General features: G+C 36.6%; 1 protein-coding gene across 1 annotated transcript in view; it reads left to right on the top strand.

The window, feature by feature from the left end:
• Positions 1-26591, top strand: part of LOC140170036 (uncharacterized) — a 239238-nt gene that overhangs the window by 60803 nt on the left and 151844 nt on the right. The window contains 1 exon segment of the mRNA XM_072193351.1: positions 2558-2607. Within this exon segment, the coding sequence (XP_072049452.1) occupies positions 2558-2607 (50 nt within the window).

Below are 26591 nucleotides of genomic sequence, written 5' to 3'. Positions count from 1 at the left end.
GGCCGGACTCACGTTCGACTATATAATACTATAGTTTTGAGCTGGAAAACTTCGAGTCCCTATGTGGTCCATTCCATCTATTTTATTTTATTTTTCTCTCACTTTTTTTTTTTTTTCTTGTTCGTTTCTTTCTTTCTGACTGCAGCGATTGATTGTTTTTGCCCGTTTTTTTTTCCATTATATAATTCAGGAATTTTTAGGCTATAGCCTACTAATCTAATTGGCGCGGCCTATGAATATATTTTTACAAATTAGATTAACAAAATATTGGTTGTTGGTTTTGTTACTGTTGTTGTAGTTAGGCCTATTGTTGTAGGCCTATATATTGCATAATCAGGGTATAAATAGGCATACTAGGCCTATTATAGCATATAGAAGCATTGATTTATTTCACGACAGATATCATCCAGGATAATTTCAAAATTTGAAAATTTACAAAATCCAAAGTAAAATGGCCGAAAACGGCTGCCCACAATCCCCCCCCCCCCATCAGCCCATATGGTCCTATCATGGTTGCCCTTCCCCGCCCTTCCCTATCCCTGCAACATATAGGATGACTCACGAGCCGCGGTTTGTCCGTGGCCCAAGTTCAGATTGATACACTATTGTACGTGTGAGTTCATTCTTTTCTGCATGGCTGTTTCCATTATTAACTTACGCCCCTCTGGAATCAAGCCTTGAAAATCAGTTGTATTTAACCTTAAGGTGGTATTTGAGGCATTATGGAACTGCTCTGTTCAGGTTTTAAACAGATTAAGTGAGTAGGGCAAAGAACACTGATCAACATGCCTTTTATTTGAAGCTAATCAGACATACGGTTTTCATATACAAACATTTTAAATTTCTTTGTATTGTATTGTTTTTATCAATAATCAATATAGTTTTATGAGCTAATATGACTTGAAAGTGAACATTAGGTGCGTGAAAGTCGATTCCGAGTTTATCGTCCCCCACCCGCGTCACTTTTTGGACACCAAAAACACCCGCGTCAAATTTTCAAAAATGCCAAAATAATTCATTATTTTCAAAGTATCAGTGCCAGTTTTAGCAATTGGAAACATATATTTTTGTTTGTAAAACATATAAATTTATAACTTGGAAGCAAAACCAGGCTCTTTTCTAACTTTTCTAGTCCCTACCCATATAAAAACATGTTTATAGATAACATGTATAAGTGTGGCTTTAAATCAACACGCACTTTAGGTCAATAATGAAATCTGATGAAATAATGAAAAATTAAAAATGAAAAAGTCACCTCACCAACCCGGGAAAAAAAGGGACGATAAACTCGGAATTGACTTTCATGGGCCTTAATTGTAATTTGTACCAATATATTGCAAAAAACAATGTATGAATGTTCATAACATTTTGATTTAATAGAATATTGGCTTCAAACTTGGTCAAAGTGTTCCTGATGACTTCCAGATAATTTATGCATAATTAATCAGCTAGCTGCCCTAATTTGCATAATTAATTAGCATTTGTGCAAATTAGCTCATTAATTATACAAATATGCAAATTAGAGGGTTGCTTCACTAGAACATATTAGAAACACTTTGACCAAGTTTCAAGGCAAAAGTATGCAAAATAAAAGTTCCCTGTACATTTATGCATTGATTTTTAGCAAAATATTGGCAAAATTACATATTAATGAGCCTTTTCAGTTATATTAAGTCATTAACTACATTGATTTTTGATAAAAACAATACGATACAAAGAAAATATATATTGAAATATTTAAAAAACCTTATGTCCGATTTGCTTCAAACAAAAGGCATACTGTTCAATGTTACTTGCCCTACTCGTTTCATCTGTTTAAACCATGCTCATACCATTTTCTAGTTTCCAGAAAATGCCTCATATACCACCTTAACAGTTATATCTTAGAGTTGGGTTTAGAGTTAGGATTAGAGTTGAGATTAAAAGGTTGATCCAGATTGAAGAGACTACCAGGGTGGGGGCAGTCATACCACCCCAACATATTGTCCCGTTGCACTAAAACCCTCAGATAAAGCATGTGACACTAATCTGACACTATGTATGCCAGTCAGGCAAGGACAGGCAGGGTGAAGAAAGAAGGTTCACGGAAGTCCTAATCACCAAGTTCACATCACATGCTTGATTGAACATTGAAAAGTAGACTCTAAGAATTTTAACACAATGAAAAGAATTTTCAATGTAGCAGTCAATAGCATACAGTATGCCTAAACGAAAATCAACAAATAGCTCAAATATTAAGAGAAATTTGCAAGCAACATTGTCAAATCCAAACACTGGTTTTATGGATAATGGGCCACAAGATCTAGCTTTTCAAGCTTTTGAGTGCTCTATATATGCCATTTAACCTAAATTGCCTCTTTAGGTATCAGAATAATTGATCGTCGATGAAAAGGGAATGTTAAAAAAACTTAACTGCTTCTGCTGAGAAAAGATGGTGTTTTGATTGTATCTGGTCATATCTAGTTGTAACATTAAGAGCATAGAACATGATCTGCTGTGTGCAGCTATAGCCAATTATTACACGACTGAATAATCACTCTATTTTTGTTCTTTATAGATGGGGCTGCCCAAAGAGCTGGTGTGCAGGAAGGGGATAGGATAATCAAGGTAGGTTTTCAAAGGCATGTTTGCAATTCTTGCTGGAAGTAGCTTCTAATTTCTTTTGGTTCACAACCAATTATTACCCCTAGGCCTGCTTAGTACTCATTCAGGAGAACATTTTAGTGTCTTCCAAATTTCAAAATCAAACCCAGTTTTTAATGCCACTAATCTTGTTTACTTGAAACTGTTTTTCCCAAACAAAAGTGGTAACTTCCTTTGATAGTCTTGTTTATTATAAACAACCTACTTTTTCCCCATACAAAACTGATAACTTCCTTGTTAGTTCACTTGATAAAAACTTCCTTGATAGTTTAGTTGATAAGAACACTGGTTCCGAGTCCCAGAAGTCCAGGGAACTGTCCTATGTAAGGAAAGGCTTACCATCATGGACCGCCCAGCCATCATCCATAAAATCATTGAATTTGAAGTGTCTTGCGCCATTTCCCAGTCACTGGGTCCTGCCAAGATTGGAACCACGATCATTGACGACCTTGTGGTGAAAGTTTGAGTGCATACACCAAAGCAGCACTGCCCTGTGACACAATGAAGTGAAGTATACCGCAGGGACGTTACACTACACCATGTCAGGTAATCATACTACCTAGATGCAATTGGATTCAGTTTGAGCCAGCTGATCCTCAAATGTGAAGGACTTCACAGAATTTAAAGATGGATGTGAAAGTTATCCACAGGAGACTCGGCAAGGTGCAGGTATCATGGAACAGTGGTGTTAAAACGATTCAAGGAAAGGTTGCAGGAATGGAGATGATTTCACTATGTCTTTGTGATATGTCACAAAATAAAAAAACCAACAAGTGCAAATTGTTGTTTTTTTATTTTATTTTGTAGTGCAAATTGTTTTTTTTAAAATTTTATTATAAAAAATTATATAAGTTACAGGAATATCTATAATATAAAACTTTAGTTTAAAATAAATAAGGATGAATAGTGAATAGGACATTTACAACGGAAGGAAAATATGAATGGGGGTGACTATTCTTTGGTTCAAGTTTGATAGTGACGTCAAAGCTTTTCGCATTTGCGCTGCAAGCGTGCCAACAAACCACCCTTGTACTTGTGTGTGCAAGCTCTATGCGATGAACATTACGTGTGTGATTCGAGAAATAAGCACCTACCTCACTACCAAACTTGAGGTGAACCAATGTATAGCAGCTCTATTACCATGCCACCTACAATGCTGGCCATAAGTGTTGGGACGGTTTGATAGGGTAATGTAAATAAGCCCCCACTCCCGATCAATGTTGAATTCGACTTTTTGGTCACACGAGCCTTGTGGCACCCAACATTGATTGGTGGGGAAGGGGAGGGTTGGGGTGTTAGGAAAGTGTTTAGGCTTGACACCAAAGAAACCTCCACTTTATCACGTTAATAATAACGGAAATAAGGTCATACTATAGTGTACGTTTTCCATAAGTGTCCCAACACATTTTGGCCATGGTTGTATTTGAAAAGTTGAAAAAAATCATCTAATTTCAGTTTTTTGCTTATAACTCAAAAAGTAAACTTTAACTGTCAAAAACTTGGGTTTTAAAATGGAAAATTATTGTTTCCACCAATTAAAATGTTACATTACAGCTATAGAAGAAAATAAAAGTTATCACAACATCTCGTGATCAAAAAACAAATAAAGGAATCGAACCCATGCACACTTGTTTTCCCAATTTACATGATCTACCACAAATGAAGCAACAAATACAGAAAAAAAAAGAAGGGCGGACATTGGCAAAATTAATAGAGCAGCGAATATAATATGATGAAGGATATTGTAAAATAATAACAAAAAGAAAAGAAAAAGATATATAAATAAATTCAGGGGCTCGAACCCGTGTCCACTGTGCCTGTGGCAGATGCGTATCCATTGCACCACAGAGCTGTATTACTTTAACAGGCTTAAACTGTAATATAATGCTATACAAGATGCATGTATATAAATATACGCTCTACGGACGATAAACAGTCAAACAAATCGCACTTTTACGGCATTTGTTTCATTAACTGAATATTTATCATATAGCAGGTGTTGGCTGACATTTGTGCTCCACATATATTTCAGTTTTGGGAAGGGGTAAAATGATTTTGGGATAAAAGCGAGCGATATACACGTTTGTAAAAAGAAAAAGAAAGTAATATTATATTAAAATTCTTTACTCTTTAAAGACGTGTATACCGTCCGATTTTGTCCCGTAGTCATTTATCCCGGACAAAAACTAAATGTGGAGCACAATGTCAGCCAACACCTGCTATATGATAAATATTCAGTTAATGAAACAAATGCCGTGAAAAAATGTATTTTTTTGGACTGTATATCGTGTGTAGAGCGATATTTATATACATGCATGTTGAATAGCATTATATTATAGTTTAAGTCTGTTGAAGTTACACAGCTCTGTGGCGCAATGGATACGGCATCTGCCACAGGCGAGTGGACACGGGTTCGAGCCCTGAATTTATTTAGATTTCCTTTTTCTTTTTTTTTTGTTATTATTTTACAATATCCTTCATCATATTATATTCGTCGTTCTATTAATTTTTGCCAATGTCTGTCCTTCTTTTTTTCTGTATGTCTACCTATATTTTACTTTCTATACTTACTATAAGTTTCTTTGAAAGCGCTTTAATAAATTTCAGTCATAAAATGTAATTTAAGCCTACTCCTGCCGACTATGATTATATCTACACGATATACTGCGTTGTAAATACCACATACGCTTTTTGATGCAAACGATGAAAATGATTAAAGTTTGTTGTTGTTTTTTTCTAAAAATTAGCTTTTTTTTTAAATTTTAAGTATTTTTTCCCAAAATCACTCTTTTAAAAGACTTCAATCAATTCCTGTCAACAAATATCATGTATTTCTGGCGATTAAATCACTACTCTTTCAAAATAAAAGCGTCATTTTACATAAAATACGTAGTTGGCATAGGCTAATAATGTTCAGAACGCACTGTAAAATACATGATATTATGTATAAAACGTGACCGTATCCCTAAATCACATGAGGAAAATGCAATAATTTTTATATAAGTGAAAAGATAAATAGTTTCTCCGTTTTCATGTAAAATTTGATGAAAATCCAAGCTATGGTTGTGGAGATATGGGCCAAAACACACATTTTAAAATTTGAATTTTTGTACCTTAGAGACAATGCTGGCCATAAGTGTTGGGACGGTTTGATAGGGTAATGTAAATAAGCCCCCACTCCCCGATCAATGTTGAATTGACTTGTTTGGTCACACGAGCCTTGTGGCACCCAACATTGATTGGTGGGGAAGGGGAGGGTTGGAGTGTTAGGAAAGTGTTTAGGCTTGACACCAAAGAAACCTCCACTTTATCACGTTAATAATAACGGAAATAAGGTCATACTACATTTGTATAGTGTACGTTTTCCATAAGTGTCCCAACACATTTTGGCCATGGTTGTAGGAAAACCAAAATGGTGTGGGATGGCAGGAGGTCACCACAAGCCAAAAATGTACATGAGAGAAAAGAAAAAGGGGAGTGAGTTAGGAAAAGGAGCAAGTGGCACTGATGAGTTGCTGTTCATTTGAGTACATGGATGAGATACATCACAGGTATTGGGGAAATTGAGCTCATATCAGATGAAGGGATAAGACATGCAGCTCTCTCTTCATAAATGTTATGTGCAGGATTTCAGGCAATTTTCTTACTCTCATGATAAAATTACAAACACTTTTCCTTTTTACATGATAGTTTGCCGAGGATGAATTGGAACTACTAAGTGAGGTTACGAAAGTAGACAATTTCTCAATTGAAGAAGGGGAAAATATTCAATTACTGTAGACTGATAAAGATAGAAATTTGCCACTAGGCAGTTGAGGGTATTGTATGCATCACTGTGAAACTGATAAAGGTCATCCATATTATTGATTTAATAAATATATGATCAGGAAATGTGGGAGAATAGCAAAAAGAGCTGTGCAGAGATGAATGGCATTATCATAACATTGAAAGCTCACCTGAAGGTGTTAGCTGCATTATTAGCTAGCACTAATAATATAATATTGGCTATATCAGGTTGTCCAGTTTCAGTTTTGTGGCTAGGTTTATTGTGAAGTTGATGTGGTGACACTGATCTATTGAACCTTCTTTTTAAAACCAGTTATTTTTGTTAGGCCAGATAAAAAAATATAAACATGTTTTGTAATACTGAGGGCAGTAGGGTTAATATACATTAGACCAACAATTTAGGCTTGGAAGTTTCTGTAATTCCAGGGTTAAGACCTTAAGAACTAGTACCCCCCGTGAACTTTTCTGAGTTGTGTCTGCCCCCAACCCTTTTTCAACAATAGTCAGACATGAATTCCTGCAATTTTGTTTTATGTATCATGATCAGTGATGATTATTCTTAAATTCCATTGTTTTGCATGAACAATTTCTAGTTGACTTTCAAAATTTGGTAATTGTTAAGCCCCCATCAGATAACTTAAGCACTAATTAGATCAAATATGGTAATTATGTAATCACTTTTCCTGTCTGGATGGATGTACGTCTGTTTGGATGTGTGGATGTGTATTAAAAATTGGTTCAAGTATTACTTCAGGATTGATTAATTAAATGCACTCAGGTGAACAGTTCAAATCCTTTTGCAACCAAACTTTGGGCATCGGTGCAGTATTTTGTTTTTCATGTTATGGTGTTGTGGCACATGATTTGAAGGTCATTTCATGTTACAGGAGGTCATCTGAGGTCATATTTTTGATTGAAGTTTTGATTATTGCTCTCAGGTGAACAGGGCTAGAGGTTCTCAACCTAGTAAGGGATAGGGTGAGGTTATTTTTTTTCAAATTTCTTTTAATTAGTAGGGATAGGGGCAATCTTCTTGTAACAAAATTGGTAACCTTATTTTTTTAACACAATACTGTTTCCGAGACGGCTTTTTTAATATATAGTCATTGATGATCATGTAAGAGTTCAAGAAAATTATAATTAATCATGTGCTTTTTCCATACTGCCAATAACACTTCGCATAATAGGCTGTTGCGAAAGCAGACGAGACTGGATGTTCGAGAACCGCCTTGATTTACATCAGAGATTTGTTTTGAAAATAAAGAAATAATATCCCTTTGGAATTGAATACACAACTTAATAATCAAGGCTAGAGAAACAATGACATATCCACAGAGGTGTTTGTATGTTAGTAAATTGCAGCCCTTTTCCTGTTAAACAGTTTTGGTCTTATACAACTTCCCGGTTACGCCTGTGTGATTAGTACACCTAATTGCCAACAGTTGCAGATATGTAGTCCAGTTGGGCGCTATTTAGTAAGTGCTTACTTTGACAACAACAAAACAGACTTCTATGCAGCATACACCGTTCTTTTTATGGTCTATACATGTAGTAATACTACATGAGTACTAGTAGTATGCAACATGAAGTTGTGAAGACAGGAGGCTGTGAAGGAAAATGCATACACATATATTTCTTAGCAGGATATGTGATCAAAGTGACTACTTTTCCTGGAATGAGTGCAGAACACTTGGTGTGGAACAGTGTTGTCTTTGGGGGGACTCAGGGACAGGTCTATGCATATGAAATTGGAACATATGTGCTGGGTTGGTTGAATAATCAGATATCAAATCTCTTCAACTGAGTAACTTTGAATTGATTCAATATTTCAAGTTGGTACAGTTAAAAAGTTAGTATGGTTCTGTCAGTGTTACTTGGACCTATGCGGAAATAGTGTTTACTGTGACTGACTTGCCACTTTTGAAGCCTAAAACAGTAAAATCAACATCTGGCAATACTGGGTTTGACCGACACCCCATCGTACCACTGGGAAATACATCGAGAAAACTAGCTGAGAAGTTTTTACAAAACATGGTGTTTTAAAAAAGGACATGTTATCAAGCAGTCCCTGTTGCCAGTTATCTCAGTGAAGGGTTGGTGACTTTCCAGTTTACTTGAGATTAAAATGACAAGTCTTTTGTTGATATGAAGTGATGGTAGGGATTTCCACACAGGGATCAGTTTGGAAATACTCAGGTCAGGAATAGTCTGCAACCCATAGTTGTATAAGGAAATACTGTGTGAGGCAGCTTTGGTTGACATAGAGAGTATAAAAAGTTGGACATTTATGGAACTTCAATTTGGGTGAGTAGTGTACAGACCATTCCTATAATCGGCACTTTCCTGCTGTTGATGGGGTGAACATCAATATCACACCTTTCTTGACCTCATTTGTTATTTTATAATCACAATGATACCCTTCTTGACTTTGCTTTTGTTATTTCATGATATAGGCCTATATGATATCTGTTATATTATAATTGCTGCTCTTTAACCAATTCCAAAAGACAAAAAAAAGTCCCATTTGCGAGCGTACCGAGCGAAAAAGTTAGGTTTTTTATGCCTTTTGGTCAAAAAAGGTCCAAATTTTGGGAAAAAAGTCCACCTTTTCAAATTCCGCCCCCTAGTCCAAAAAGGTCCCAATTTTGAAAAAAAAAGCCCACTTTTTCAAAATCAGCCCCCCCCAAATAAATTTTATTGTTTATGAGTCGCAATGGACACAACTAAAACCGTTGGTAGAGATCAGTCTGGAGGCCTGAAGAAAAACCAATGAAAACTTTTGAGGACTTGTACAAGCTGCTAGTAAATTGATATAGCCTATGGCTAAACACATGTATAGGATGTATGGGTCAATCAAAATAGGAAAAGTAATTATGAATTTACTTTTGAGGACATATTAACTACCTTCATGTACTGAGATGAGGGTTTTTTGTGCCTAAGCTATTGAATTGGTACCTTATTAGTGATGACAAGATGTCAAAATCTGTTGGATTTGATGGCAACTCTCCTGGGGTAACTCTGATCTATCATGAAAATTATGGTGCAACATAAATTTAAACAATGTACATGTATAAACTGGTTATACATGTAGGCCTGAAAGCAATGACCATTAATACATGGTGATGCTATGGCTTGGTTAGAGTCTACAAGTTGACCTTAAAATAAGGTCAGCTTAGACCACAGATATCTGTACTTAGACAAACTAAAAGTTAGACAAACTTGACATCATGGATGAGCTGTTTTATCATGCCCATAGATTACAGTAAGAATGAACAAGTATAAGCAGCTGAATTTTAAAGGAACAAACCAAAAGGTTAATGAAGTCCTATGAATGAAATTGGTTTCGTTAGGGAGGGAGGGGATAAATATGTTGATTACATTTCTCCAATGCTCTTATAAAAAAAAAAGACCAAGTGAAATAAATAATATCTATAGGGCCTATATTGTCCCCACCCTCCACCGAATTTTGGAGATTTTCAAATATTTTTGTTATTTTCCTTATTTGTTCCTTTACTTTGTTTCAAAAATTGTTGTAATGAAAAGATATCCGAGGAAGTTCTTTAGTTATCATAAATATGGCTTTGGGGAAATAACAAAATTATTAGGGGCCTCCCCATTACGATGTGTTGACAAAGATTTTGCAAATGCAATTTTACACACTAAATGAATGGTAAAAAAATAAAATAACAAATAATAAGGGCCTCCTCTCCAATTTAAAAAAAAGTCTGGACGATATATATACATGTCAGTAGACTCGCTTCCGGTTTTGTTATGGCAGGGAGGGGTCAGAGGTAGGGAGGGGTCAGGGGTGAAGTAGTTAATATTGATAGGACCTAATGTATTTTTTGGTTTGTTCCTTGACCTTGCCCCCTTTGATAGCCCACATCCCAATGTTTGTGTATTTGGCTGATGAAAGTTGATTTTGAGTTTCTCGTCACCCGCCCTCACTTCATTTTCTGACCCTCACTTGAATTCATTAAAATTGCATACTTGCCAATTGTCCCATTTTACCCGAGATTGTCCTGTTTTCTGTGTCTCAAAACATGAAAACAAAGGGAACGTGTACACTGTAATTGGAGTGTCATTTGATGTAATGAGGTGTTGTGTCATGTTGCAGAGGATTCTGGGATGGGTAAGATATCTTCTGTGGGTCTGTAGAATCTCTAAATTCTAGTAGAATCAAGTCATAATTACAACCAAATTTATTTAGTCATGTTCATTGAGGGAATCCTGCAGGATAAACTAGAGGGCATCATAATCATTGGTGTAAATTATTGCACATCCCTGCAGAAAATGTGCTATACCATGTGTTATCTGACAATGTTATTTCAGGTTTTGTATATTAAGCAGCACTCAACATAGAAATGTTCATTGATCCATGCCTGGTTATGAAGACACTACCGGCAACATTTCACACATGTTCACAGAAGACTACAAAACAGCAAGATCAGAATTTTTGATTGAAAATGTAATTTGAAATTAAGCTGTCTCATGATGACAACAGCCCTACGGTGGAAATATATGAAAGGTGCAGGGTAGACCTCCTCTTTTGAGCAGTGCAATATTCAATTGATCTGTCATTTTCTTAAACTAGTAGTGTTATTGGTTATGAGATCTTTGACATTTGTGAAGTGTATTAGGAAGGGAGGGGAATGTTTTGTAGGACAGCTAGCAATATATTTTAAAGGTTGAGATCATTTATCAGGTGTGGTGTGTAATATTTTCTATTAATATTGTAATTCTCTCAATATTCCATTTTGGATGTGGAATATGAAGTTCAACAAATATGATTGTATTTCAGCAGGGAATTGTCCCTGATAAATGCTTACTTTTTGCTTTTTTTTTTTTTCATTTTTTTCAAAGCTAAAAAACTGGAAAGATAAAGAGCAAGGTAAACCAACTTGACATGGGGAAACAAGTTAAGTACAGACTAGGCGGTATCTTTGGGGGCAAAAACAGCAAATGTAGGCATTAGAAGTAGGTAAAGTTTGGTAGCCAAAAATTTCCAGTTCTAAAGCCAACAGAATTGACAAATCTGCAAACACACTGCAGACACGATAAACCCAAACAACCAATGTTGGCACAAAAACAGGCAAAGTTCAATGACCAAAAATTGCCAATTCCAGAGCCCACAGAAGTGTCAGGAAAACAGTACAAAAGTAAACTGGAAGTGATGAAAATCACTGTGCACATAGCAGACAAACAAAACCAAACAGACAAAAAAACAACCGACATTTCAGGCACCAGTTGAGAGGACCTGGCCTAGATTGTTTTACTCTGCCAAATATGGCAACATCAACATGATTTGCAGGATTGTGGTTGATTTGCAGGATTGCATTTGAACTGAAATCAATTACCCTCTAGAGTACAATGTACATGTATGAGAGAAAAGAAAAATCCACAATTTAAATGAATTATGAAACATTATGTTTCATAGTGCATATTATTTGTGAGTTTGAGACCAATATATTTCACATCATACAGTGGAGATGCATAGTACCTCATTGAAGTGTGTATACACCATCTGTTATCCTGGAAATCTATTAGATGTAATACAGGGTGAGTCAAAAAGAGTGCAGTACAGAAATGATATATCCATTAGTGACCTTGTGTGAAAAAATCAAGGAATTAGCATTTACTGTTATGTGTTTATGACACATTTTATGGCGATATCCAATGTTAATGTTCGTCCAAGAGACAACTAAAATTCATTTGTTGTTATTTTGATATTTACCTTTAAATTGAGTGAATTACAAAATATCCAGTAAGTTGGACATAATGGGAATAAAAATAACTTGAGTTGGATGAGATATGAAGGAAAGTTAATGTTAGAAAGTTTGTTTGAACCGAAAATAGGAATTAAGAGAATGCAAAAATCAACCTTAATTTAAGTTAAAGCCAGTTTCAGAGCTGGTGTCTTTATTGTGCATTGTTTGCTCTCATTCCAACTACTGGGAGGGCGAGTTAGCGCAGCGGTAATTCCCAAGGACTCATGTGCACTTGATTTATCCCGATTCCATGCTCGCTCTCGCAGGTTTTCTCCGGGATCTCCGGTTTCCTCCTGTATCGCAAAAATCAGTGATTAGTTGTTTGGTTATCAAAAACTTCCTTCACCCAATAGAATTTGGGGAGCTGCACAGATAATTGGTGGATGTTACAATCTAAGTGCGAATAGGTGTGCGTGGGGACTGTGCGCCGTTCGGCAGCAACCTAGTTGATGCGATCTGATTGTGATGATTCACCATTGTAGCGAAATTACAGCGCTTTGATTCCTCTAAGGTCTGGAGAAAGGCGCTTTATAAATCCAAAATTTTATTATGGTGCCTTGAGGACAAATAATAAAATTGGGTATCGCAGTTAATGTACTCGTAAAAATTAAACCGTAGTTGCGATTCACTTAATTTTTTTCACAGAAGATGATATTGAGTGTGACATTTATGAAACTTTCAACAATGGGAAAGTTCAACTTGGTACTTGCATAAATATTGATTCTTTGCTCGATTGCACTTTTTTTGATGCACCCTGTAATTATTAGAAGACAAGTCCATACTGATAAAATAATGAGCTGTGTGTGTCTGTCTGTCCAGCTATGTGTTTCACCGCGCTTCAACCCAGCGATCCAATATTTCGGATATGGCGTACAATGCTAAAGGGTGGTTTTAAAGGTCATCGGAGGTCAAAGGTCAGAGACCATGTTATGCATCATTTATTTACATCAAAATATTACTGTCAACTACACATAAATCAAATCAGTAACTTACCATTACAAAAGGAAGTTATTAATCCACTATCATGGTCATCTTGTGCTGAAGTATAACATTTTTTATACCTAGAAGTTATTTCATGGTAAATAATGGTGAGCTTAAGCTTATCTCTAATATTTTTAATGACAAGTCTTTGTTGACAATTAGTCCATGTTTGTCGACAGTCAGTAAAATTGCTTTGTTTACAGCTTTGTCTACAACAGCCTTGTCTACAACAGTGATATAGTTTTGTCAGTTTTCAGATATTTAGGTTGGTATCATCCCTTACGTTTTATCCCTACCACATCCATTTTATTACAAGGGGAGCAATTCAAGATGAAGCAGTGTACTAACATCCTCAAAAATAGTAAGTGTTTTATGTGAGCACCTTACATAAATGTATTTAATCATATTCTTGTGAGATGCAAGCAGTTTGACTACCAATAGAAGATAATTACAAGAAAGAAATCAACTGGGAAACCAAACCCCATCATAAAAATTCCAAAATGTATGTCGGTCATGGTGATATGCTGATGTCTATAGAGGCAATATTGCTGTGACTGTTTTCAGTCCATCAAATATTTATTTCAGCTAATGGCAGTTCCTTCATACAAGGCAAGAGAATAAGAAGCAGGCTGTATAGATGTACAACAGTTCTATGGTATACCATGGCTGCCATATTTCTAATTTCAAGAAGCAGGCTGTATAGATGTACAACAGTTGTATGGTATACCATGGCTGCCATATTTCTAATTTCAAAAAGCAGGCTGTATAGATGTACAACAGTTCTATGGTATACCATGGCTGCCATATTTCTAATTTCAAGAAGCAGGCTGTATAGATGTACAACAGTTGTATGGTATACCATGGCTGCCATATTTCTAATTTCAAGAAACAGGCTGTATAGATGTACAACAGTTGTATGGTATACCATGGCTGCCATATTTCTAATTTCAAGAAACAGGCTGTATAGATGTACAACAGTTGTATGGTATACCATGGCTGCCATATTTATAATTTCCCATCCGTGGATTTTCATTGTTTTGTTAGTTGTTGGATTTGAGTTTTTTGAAAGGGGACTATAAAATGAGCTCCAATATCTGTGTGTGAAAAAAATGTTAACCCTAGACTAGAAAATGTCAACCCTTTGCCAAAAAAAAGGTGAAGTCAAAGGTCATCTAGAGGTGACAAGGTTATTTTGCAATGTGTTAATTTTTTCCCATTTTTGGCTCTGAGCGGAGCTACTGGGCCTACGTCATAGAAAGCATTAGAGAGCTAATTGGGTGTTGGTTTTTATGCTAAGGATGTTTGTCTGAGTGATATGATGTCTTGAAATTTGTTTCTAAATGTTGCTTATTTATTTTTTAATCGATTCCACTCCAGGTGGATTTCAAATACTGTCGATAAAAGATGATTTTTTGCTAAAAAAGCCACGATGAACGAGTTGTTTTGTGGTACCCCGTGTGTGCTAGAGATTATTTTGGTCTGTGTAATTTAAGATGCGCGAAAGTGACGGAAACCAACGGAGGTTAATTTCTTAGGATTCAGTTCAGATTCAGAAGTTATTTACGATTTCATAACTTTTCTTAACTATTTTTTTACAATTTAAATAAAGAAATAGTTGAGGAATGCCAAAAAATGGCCAAGAACATGTCTGAATCTTGAATAAATCTGAACTAATGAATCGGGTAAATGAATTTCCTAGTGGACTATTTTTCCTTGCGCAAGTGCACTTATTTTTGTGAACTCCATTTTGTGCAAAACACGGACCGAAAAGCGGGACCGAAAGTCATGTAGTCATGCAAAATGTTCGCATTTCATCACACTCTTTGTAGTTTTGTTAGAATATAGTTAAAAACAGTCAATTTAATCATATTGTGGACATGATTCTGAGGAAAATTATATTTTCAATGAGATTTTATTTTACCTCTCTTCATAAAATTGAATAATTTTCGTATTTTTACATAGCAAAAACAGTCTAAATAAATGATGTTCCACTTTGCACAACAATTTTATACTTTAGAATATCAAAGATTGATATGTTTTCTTCTGAAAAATAACATGGTTTTTAGGCCAGGCCGCCTTAAGAAATTCAAGACCACGGTTTATTTGATCGATGTTAATACGTCGATGGACCCAATCTCGCCATGATTTTAGACTGCAGCTTGCTTGTTTACAACCAGGAGGTCATGACCTTTCGGCGTATTGATAGATTCTGATCTGTTCTGATTGGATGGTCTCAACTCTCAAGGTCGTCACAGCTAGTTATGAATGAACAATTCATAAAGTCATAAGGGGGGGGGGTGGCAGTAATAGAAAAGTTCAAATAATGTTAGATAATGAACATAAATAATGTACATAATAATTATTGAATTCAAATGTGACTGAAATTAGTGGTTTCAGAAATCATTGGTTGCAAAGTTTCTTGTGCAATATTAAACATGAGCTAAATTTTGAGAGAAATCAAAAGGAATGGCAAGGGATCAATGACAGCAGGAAATCACTTTCTAATCAGAAAAAAGTTACAAAGATCAATTATTTGACCCGATGGCTGCTTTCGGAAATTAGTAACAACTGTCGTAGGCCTATGGGCCATAAACTTGGTAGGTAGAGTCCCCAGAGTCAACATTTGGAGTCAAATTTTGGAAGGTCATTTCGGGGTCACCAGGGGTCATCTGAGGTCAAATTAGTAAAACTGTCATTTGGTCTTTAAACTTGGTGGGTAGGCCTACAGTCAACATTTATAGCCAAATTTTGGGAAGGTATTTTCGGCGTCACTAGAGGTCATCTCAGGTCAAGTTAGTATACAAATATTTACTGCTCATGAGGGATCTGGTGGAATCTATTGGTCCCCGAGGTGAACTGGAGACCGTGAGCCTACTATTTCCCGAGACCGCCAGGTCGAGGGAAATAGTAGGCTCACGGTCTCCAGTTCACCTCGGGACCAATAGATTCCACCAGATCCCTAATTTAGAGCAGTAAATATTTGTTTTATATCCTTCATTAATATATTCTTTGTTCATTAATTGGTTAAATAATAGAAAGGCCTTTATCATAGACATAGGCCTAGGCATAAATGTAGGCTAAGCCCTAGCATAATCAAGGCTAGGCTAGGCTTGTCGTGCTTTGTTTTGATTGAATACACGTAGGCCTACATGCACAAAGCACGCACACAATTGAGTGGCTATAAAGCTTACCGTTGTAATGTTTTAACCTCTACAATACCGCGTGAAACGAGTAACCATGTTCTCTGTTATTTCGCCGTCAATATTAAGATATTGTTCCTGATGTAACTCAGATTATGTCATTAAACTGCCGTATTTTAGCTGCACTTCTGTGGCACTGTGCTGCTGCTTGTGTACTTCGCAAGACAACACGACTTGCTACACATTAATACCCCATGAACCGGTAGCGATATCCCGCGTATGTGGCGAGTTGCACCGACCGCTAGGAACTCTGACGCGCTATGAGGTCATACTGGCGCTCAGAGGGAGTATAGCAAAAAATATATCCCGGGAAATAGCACTTTGAGTTAGCTTTTTAACTGCTTTGCAAAATAGCAAAACTATTTTTGGTCACATGATACTCGTTTAACCAATTAATGAACGAGAATATATTAATGAAGGATATAATAAAAACTATTGGATGGGCGTGAAACTTGGTGGATACAGTCAACATTGGAGTCAAATTTTTGGAAGGTCATTTTGGGGTCACCAGGGGTCATCTGAGGTCAAATTAGTAAAAACTGTCATATGGGCATGAAACTTGGTAGGTGCAGTCAACATTTATAGCCAAATTTTGGAAAAGTCATTTCGGGGTCACCAGAGGTCATCTGAGGTCAAATTAGTAAAAACTGTCGGATGGGCATGAAACTTGATGGGTATATAGTCAACATTTGGAGTCCAAGTTTTGGAAGGTCATTTCGGGATCACCAGGGGTATGAGGTCAAATTAGTAAAAACTGTTGTATGGGCATAAAATTTGGTGGGTACAGGCAACATTTAGAGCCCAATTTTGGAGGGTAATTTCAAGGTCACCTGAGGTCATCCAGGAGTCATTTGAGGTCAAATTAGTAAAATTTCTTATATGGGCATGAAACTTGGTAGGTACAGTCAACATTTTCCCTTGGGATAGGCCTACTATTTTAGTCCCAAGTTGTAGTGACATCACTCTGTATATTTAACATACCGAATTTTACAAATTACTCTTATCATACAATGTATTCTTCATGCATATTAGTACCCCCTCCCCATCATGTGGTCCCCCTCCCACATACCCGAAGGGGTTATCAAAAATTAGATGAATCATTGTTTTTATATTGCGCATTATATATATAAATTTCAGCCATGTAGGCCATGTTATTAGGCCAAAATAAAACTTTGAAGAATGTCTCTCGTGTACAAAAGTATGGGAAACTGAACATTTAAAACCACCTTTTTAGGATGAAGGAAGCATTTGTTCAAAAAAGTCTAAAACATGTTTTTATGTCAAAAATGGTCTCTTTTGAAATTGGTGGGTACAGTCAACATTTAGAGCCTAATTTTTGGAGGGTCATTTCAAGGTCACCTGAGGTCATCCAGAGGTCATTTGAGGTAAAATTAGTAAAAACTCTTATATGGACATGAAACTTGGTAGGTACAGTCAACATTTTCCCTTGGGATAGGCCTACTATTTTAGTCCCAATTTGTAGTGACATCACTCTGCATGTTTAACATATTACTCTTATCAAACAATGTGTTCTTCATGCGCATTAGTATTTCCCACCCCCCCCATGCCATGTGGCCCCTCCCACATACCCAAAGGGGGGGGGGGTCAAAAATGTGATGAATCATTGTTTTTATATTGCGCATTATATATATTAATTTCAGTCATGTAGGCCATGTTATTAGGCCAAAATAAAACTTTGAAGAATGTTTCTCGTGTACAAAAGTATGGTAAACTGAACATTTAGAACCAGCTTTTTAGGATGAAGGAAGCATTTTTTTCAAAAAAGTCTAAAACATGTTTTTTATGTAAAAAATTGGTCTCTTTTAAAATTGGTGGGTACAGTCAACATTTGGAGCCCAATTTTGTAGGGTCATTTCAAGGTCACCTGAGGTCATCCAGGGGTCATTTGAGGTCAAATTAGTAAAAACTCTTATATGGACATGAAACTTGGCAGGTACAGTCAACATTTTCCCTTGGGATAGGCCTACTATTTTAGTCCCAATTTGTAGTGACATCACTCTGCATGTTTAACATATTACTCTTATCAAACAATGTGATTGATGTATCATTGTATGCTATGCAAATGAGATAGCTACCAACCGATGTAGGGCCTACCCATTGAATGTATGTGATATGTCGCATATATTCGAATGATTTCACCTGTTGCACATTCAACTTTCACTGTCACCAAAAAGCACAAGAGCCACAGCGCCATTGGTGCTCTTGTCTTTTACAAATTGCCAAAGCCTCTTAAAAGTGGTATTCGAAGATTCGTTTCCTCTAATTTTATTTATGTTGCAAAAGTTGTTCAAGTGCCAGAGTCCAGCATTGTGGTTTGAGTGGTGGTCACATTTTATGCACCATGTAATTTACTAATCTACTTGTTTCACCAAAAGTGGGACACATATCAGGATTGTGGTTAATTTTATAGGTGCATACTTTTTTTGCACCTGAATGTTACTCTAAGTAGCCCAATGTGTAATTATTTTTTTAACTTAAAAACAAGACCCATGTTTATGTTTTTGCAGTGCCACATCCACATGCTTCCTAAAATGTAAGTAATGGACAAAAATGTAAACGCAAGTTATTGATGATATCTGTCATTCAGTGTTCTTGGTGTAAGGCAGCATTCATAGTAGCTTCCATTTAGGATTCACACTACAGTGTGGATTCATATTAAATGATATTGTATTACTTATGCTCTGGGGCGTATGGCACCTATTTTATCAGTATCTAATACTTTAAATAATTCCCTGGCTGTTAATTTATTGCCACTATTTCCAAAAGTCATTTCATGTTTGAATTAGTCAGAGGAATTGAATTATAAAGAAACTTTTCACATTTAAAAAAAATTACCTAAAGTCGAGAGTCGGAGAAGGAACATATTGCGTGAATATTAATTGGGCAGTAATATTTAAATGTATTATGTTCACTCAGGACATAAATATATACAAAAGAGAAATTTGAGTGGGCTACAAATGTATGAATAGTAAATAAGTGTTAAAGATGAATTTGGCTATTGTTGCTTCCTTTAATTCTGGGACACAGGTGTACATACTTACACTCTCAGAAAAAAAGGTGCTACGTAGAACCTTTTTTGTCCTGTTTGTAGAACCCTAAGCAGTAATAAGGTTCTAAAAAGAACCTTAAAAGGTTCTACAAAGAACCCTTTTCTTGGCTACAGAACCTTGTTTGGTTCTACAGAGAACCCAATTGAAACCCAATGGGGTTCTTTGTAGAACCAAAAAAGGTTCTGTAGCCAAGAAAAGGGTTCTTTGTAGAACCTTAAGCTTGAAGAACCCTTAAGGAATCTTAAAGAAAGAACCCTCAAAGGGTTCTTCAGAGAACAGAAAAAAGTTTTTTATCCAAGAAAATGATTTTTAGTACAAAAAGGGTTAACACTATGTTTTACTTTTCTTAACTTTGTAATGAGTCCCTGAATGAATGAATTAGAATGTCCCCAGGCCTATTTAAATATTTAAGGTTCTTTATAGAACCTTTTAAGGTTCTTTTTAGAACCTTATTACTGCTTAGGGTTCTAAATACAGGACAAAAGAAGGTTCTAAGTAGCACCTTTTTTTCTGAGAGTGTACTGCGTGTGTGTATTTTACAGAAGCTGTCATCTTTCTGGTCAGGTATCAATAATCGGGCTATTTATTTAAGAGTATGTATAGTTTACAATGCCATAAGCTTGTGGGAAGTACACAAAACAGTTTAAAAAAAAAAAGCATTTGAAATCATTGCAATAAGTACACACCTAATTTGGTAAGCAAATTAGGGTCACTGGTTTCTGAGATGGGTTTGAAAATGACATGTTGAAATGCAGTCAGACAGTGTCTGACAGTCTGATTGCCAGAGGCTAAACAACATCATTGGCCAGGCATAATAATGTTGTCCAGCATGGATAAGAGGAAATGTCAATGCATTTATTGTGCTAGATATATTATTGTTCACAATTGTGATTTGAGGGTTGACTTGGGTAGGTAGTGTTCTGAGCACCATGTTATCATCATCTAAACTTGAAATTGAAAATGTTGATGAGGCCAATTGGAGAGGTATGTGGAACATTATTCAGCAATTGTAAATCCTTGCAATGGAAACTACATTATGCCCTACATGTAGCTCTGAAAGGCCTATTCAGCAATTTGCTCATTCGGAAAATTGTTAAGAACATCAAAATTCAAGCAAAATAGGACATTTTCCTTGAAACTGTAATATCTCTACTTAGACCCATTCCATGTCAACTCCAGGGATGTGCACCGCAGCACCTCTTCAATTTTTTTCTTTTTCTGTGTGGTGGTAGATATTGATAAGAAAGTAAAATTCGAAAATTTGAGCTTCATACTCCATTTCGTTTTCCCGTGGCATCAATTTGAAATTTAGGGGTCAGCGTGAAAAAAAATGTGCAACGCTGAAAGACAACGTTGGAGGTCCATAAATGTATAAAGGAACCATTTACAACTTTGAAAAGTATGTATTCTGGGGTACTCACTTGAGTAGAATTCAAATCTGGCATCAGAAAACTTGTAACTCCTTTACTTTAAAAGATATAGGGCCCTCAAAATGCAACTTCGTCCATCCAGGACCAACTTTGGGGGGTCAAAACTCCAAAAGTAAAAATAATTTTATTGTCCATTTTTTTGCCAGTCAGAGCCATTTGGTAGGACATTACTCTTATCCAATATTGAGCCTATTAGAATACTTTCTCCATAGAGTTGTACATAAGTCATTATACATGCGAAATCAAAAATGTGTACAACTCGATGGAGAATGCAAACCTTACTGATGTGTTGAAGCCATCGAGTCCCAAAGCCAATATCTCTCAGAAATGTTGTCCAAGGACATATCTTCAACATACCTGAAGTTGATGGTGGGGCAAAATGTCTGACATTGGTTTTCAGGGGGGTCAAAATGTACAAAAAATGTACAATTGGGGTTTTGCATGGGTAATATCTCAGCTAAAAATATTCTAATAGGCTCAATATTGGTTAAGAGTAATGTCCTACCAAAGGGCTCTGACTAGCAAAAAAATGGACTGTAAAATTATTTTTACTTTTGGAGTTTTGACCCCCCAAAGTTGGTCCCGGATGGACGAAGTTGCATTTTGAGGGCCCTATATCTTTTAAAGTAAAGGAGTTACAAGTTTTCTGATGCCAGATTTGAATTCTACACAAATAAGTACCCCAGGATACATACTTTTCAAAGTTGTAAATGGTTCCCTTTATACATTTATGGACCTCCAAACGTCGTCTTTCGCGTTACGACACATTTTTTATGCTGACCCCTCTAAATTTCAAATTGATGCCACGGGAAAACGAAATAGAGTATGAAGCCAAATTTACGGGATTTTACTATCGCATCAATATCTACCACCACACAGAAAAAGAAAATTAGAAAAATTAGCTACAGGTATTTGAATTTCATTAAAAAAATACTTAATGACAATGTTGATGATTTAACCTTCACTTCTAATCAATTTATACACAATAAAGTCCAGTAACTGCCCCTTCCTAATGACTGCTCCTTATGGCTTGATACCCAGAAAAGTGTACTATTTTAGGCAGTTTGAGTTGTAAAAATACACACAAACATTTGAATCCTACCTTTGTAGTTCAATTTCATTTGGCAAAGTCCATCTTTAAGTCTTCATAAGACTATTATTTTAGTGCACTGTGTTTACAATGTATTTTTCATTACGCATATTGTATAAAATGTCAGAGCAGCAAAATCTCTGCCAGCCCTGCCCAATATCTTCAGGAATAAATGTAATGAAATTGACCAAATGCCAAATTTTCACTGTTTGTAAAGATTAAGTAAACATTACATTTCTAAGAACTACATGTACGGTACATTATGCTGAAAATTGCATTAAAATTGGGATGCATGGTTCCAAATTGGGATGCATGGTTTCAAATCCCATGTTGCAGAAAGCAGTGCAAAGGCAAAAAGTGTTGAGCACTTATTTTGGCTGTATCTGAAAATCTATCTTAGCGACATACATCTCATTGGGCATGCTTGTGTTGAAAATGATTTTCTTTTAGGTTGCTTGCATCATCTTGAATGGATCATGTCAACCATTTCCTAGCAGACACACATTGCTCTGATTTCAGCTGGAATAGCTGGTAGTGTTGTTTCTTCTATGTAGTTTCAGGACTAGTGAGTGATTGTAGCAAGTTACCATGACTGAGGTGATTTGTAAAATTACAGTGAAACTATGAATACAAATTATCTACTTAGTATTCAGTAGAGACTTTCCATGGTGGCATGGTGGAGAGCATTTTTTGCATGGCAGTTAAGCTAGTGCCCCAGACACTGCTGAACTGGGGTTCATGAAAAACATGTACCTCCAAAAAATTGATCGCTGCTGTTGGCAAGAATTTTCACACCACATACGTTGTAGTTCATTTTTTCAAAGGGCAAACTGTAATCAGGATAACAAAAACGACTGGTAAGACAGTCTACTAGATGACCTCAAAAGGTCAAGTCACCTGTGGAAATTCAAATGGTGACAAGAATTCACCAATTTGTACCCTTTGAAGCAAAAATTCAGTTTATTTAGCCAATGTCAGCATAGGGTCATCAGCAGAAATAGTTTCTTAATATATTGGACTAACACCTCGGCAATATAATGTGACAGTATTTGAAAGAAAATGCATGTTTGTAATTTTTTTTGGTACAAATAATTTTGACAGAATACAATTTCAAATGACGTCATGAATTTAAACACCAGTCTTTAATTAGCATATTCCTCCAGCTGACAGGTCGAAATACAACAATTGAGTGATAAGAAGATATTAACTTGATTGTGCTTGTCTCCCTTTGCACAAGCGCATATATTACTGGCCTTTACAATATTTTCTTATGTTCTTGATCAGGTATGATGTAATAATATGTGCCTTATTGTTTGTATTAACCCCCCCCCCCCTCTAATAAACACCACCTCCATTTTTTCAATTAAAAAGGGACAAAAATAGCAGGTAGTTCTTCAAAGCCTATATCTGATAGCAGGGAATTCATCAAGGCATACATCTACTGCCGATAACAGGTAGTTCATCAATGCCTATATCTATTGCTGATTTCAGGGAGGTCATCAATGCCCTTTGTCTACTACTGAAATGAGGTAGTTCATCAATGATCGTTATCTACTGCTCTTGATCTGCTGCTGGTAGTTCATCAATGCATTTTATCTTCTTCTGATAACAGGTAGTTCATCTACTGCTGATAACAGGTAGTTCGTCAATCCCTATGTCTACCCCTGATACAGTGTAGTTTATTGATGCATATATCTACTGCTAATACAAGGTAGTTCATCAATGCAACTGCCGATAGCAGGTTACCAATGCCAATATCTACTGCTAATATCTTGTCAGTCATCAATGCCCTTTGTCTACTGCTGAAACAAGGTAGTTTGTCAATGCCTATATTCACTGCTAATAGCAGTTAGTTCACCAATGCCTATACTACTGCTGATATCAAGGAGGTCATCAATGCCCTTTATCAACTGCTGAAATGAGGTAGTTCATCAATGATATTTATTACTATTTAATAGCTCTTGATCTGCTGCTGGTAGTTCATCAATGCATTTTATCTACTTCTGATATCAGGTAGTTCATCTACTGCTGATAACAGGTAGTTCGTCAATGCAACTACTGATAGTCCGGTAATTTACCAATGCCTATCTGCTGCTGATATCAGGGAGGTCATCAATGCCCTTTGTCTACTGCTGAAACAAGGCAGTTCATCAATGACCTTTATCTAATGCTGATAGCTGTTTATCTGTTGCTGCTGCTGGTAGTTCATCAATGCGTTTGATCTACTACTGATATCAGGTAGTTCATCTACTGCTGATAACAGGTAGTTCGTCAATCCCTATATCAGCGTTGATATAGTGTAGTTCATTGATGCATCTACTGCTGATACCAGCTGGTTCATCAATGCAACTGCTGATAGCAAGTAATTCACCAATTCCTATATCTACTGCTGATACCTATCTACTGTTGATATCATGTTTATCCATGCCTACTGCCGATAGCAGGTAGTTTATCAATGCCTACTGCCGATACCAGGTAGTTTATCAATGACTACTGCCGATAGCAGGTAGTTTATCAATGCCTATATCTACTGCTGATAGCAGTTGGTTCTACTGCTGATACCAGGTGATTCATCAATGCTGGTAGCAGACTGTTCATCAATGCCTATATCTACTGTTGATACCATGTAGTTTAGGCGAAAAAAAAAGGTTTGTCTCAAAGCTCACGAGAAATTTAAAACAAATGCGAAATGCGATTTTTTTTATATTTTTTTTTTATTCCTGACTTTTTTCATGGTATTATGAGAAAAAAGTCTGATTTTCGCCAATTTTTCTGGAAAAAACTATAAAATTTTTTTTGTTGAAATAAAAAAAAATTCCGCATTTCTTTTTTGTCAAATCGTGCGATTTTACAAACACGCGCGCAAGCTTTGAGACAAACCTTTTTTTTGGCCTTATCACTGCCTATATCGACTGCTGATACCAGGTAGTTCATCAGTGCTCTTTATCTACTGTTGATACCTGGTAGTTCTATAGCTCGTTATCTACTGCTAGTAGTTCACCAATGTCTTTATCTACTACTGATATCAAGTTCATTTACTTTTGATAGGAGGTAGTTAATCAATCCCTATATCTACTCCTGAAATAATGCATTAATGCCTATATCTTATGCTGATAGCAGGTAGTTCCTTGATGCCTATATCTGCTAACAGGTAGTTCCTCAATGCCTATATCTGATAGCAGGTAGTTCATTAATGCCTATATCTACTGCTGATAGCGGGTAGTTCTTCAATGCCTATATCTGATACTAGGTAGTTCATCAAGGCCTATATCTACTGCTGATATTAGGGAGGTCATCAATGCTCTTCGTTACTACTGAAACGAGGTAGTTCATCATCATTCTTTATCTACTGCTTGCTGATAACTCATCTGCTGCTGGCAGTTCATCATTGCATTTTATCTACTTCTGATATCAGGTAGTTTATCTACTTTTGATAACTGGTAGTTCATCTACTGCTAATAACAGGTACCGTAGATTGGGGTGAATAGGGACGCAGGGGTGAATAGGGACAAACACAAGAAAAGTTTTTGAAATCTCATTTTTTCACATTTGGCTAACACTTTTTTTTTTTTTTCCACATATTGAAAGATCAATCAAACAGTGTTCAGAAAATTGTTCAGCAGATGTTAAAGAATACATTTAGGATACAGGGTGTCCAAAATAAAATTATCTAAAAAAAGTTCTAAAAAATGGGGTGGTCAAAACTTTCCTGCTCCCATGGCCACTATTTTAGCAAATGAGCTGGAAATTCACCAGGACCTAGCCTGTTAGGTCTTACAACTTTCTCTAAAAGATTATTTATTAATTCTGACAGGAATTTTTATAACAATTTTTTAAATATTTTTCAGGTAAAAGTCGCCTAATACGGGGTGAATAGGGACACCCTTGCCACAACCACCCTTACCCCACCACACCCTACACTACCACCCTACCCTGCTCCACCCTTACCCCACTACCCTCATGAACCTACCCCACCACCTTAACCCCTACCACCACCACCCTTAAATCACTATACCACACCCTGACCCCACTAGCCTCATGAAACCTACCATCCCCACCGCCCTACCCCACTACCACACCACCCTACCCAGGCTACCACCCTCATCCACCCCTAATACTATCATACCACTGCCAGAACTCACTACCCCACACCCTACCCCAACACTCTCCCACCATCCTACCCCACCCATCTACCCCACCACCTATCCCCTACCCCACCACCCTACCCACTGCTCCACCACCACCACCCTATCCACTACCTCTACCACCATGATACCTTTTCTTATACCCCACCACCCTGATCCCACTACCCCAACACCCTACCTTACCCACCTACTTCCCTACCACCCAGAACCCTACCCCAGCCATCCTTACCCCACCACACCCTACCCCTCCTCTTCTTGTACTGACGAGCCTGATCAACGTTGTCAAGAAATCAGATTTTAATCAGTTATGATGGTATGAATTACCTTGACATGTTTCTATTGTTTTTTAAAACTCACTTGGTGTCCCTTTTCCCTCCATGTGGGGTAAAAATGCATGTACACTCCTTCAAAGTTGTACTTTCCTTATCAAAACCAGTGCTGTCCCTATTGACCCCGAAGTCGGGGGTCAATAGGGAC

This window comes from Amphiura filiformis, chromosome 14 (genome assembly GCF_039555335.1).
Source record: "Amphiura filiformis chromosome 14, Afil_fr2py, whole genome shotgun sequence".
NCBI lineage: Eukaryota > Metazoa > Echinodermata > Ophiuroidea > Amphilepidida > Amphiuridae > Amphiura > Amphiura filiformis.
Note: the sequence above shows the minus strand (reverse complement) of the source record. Positions and strands in the feature narration are given on the sequence as shown.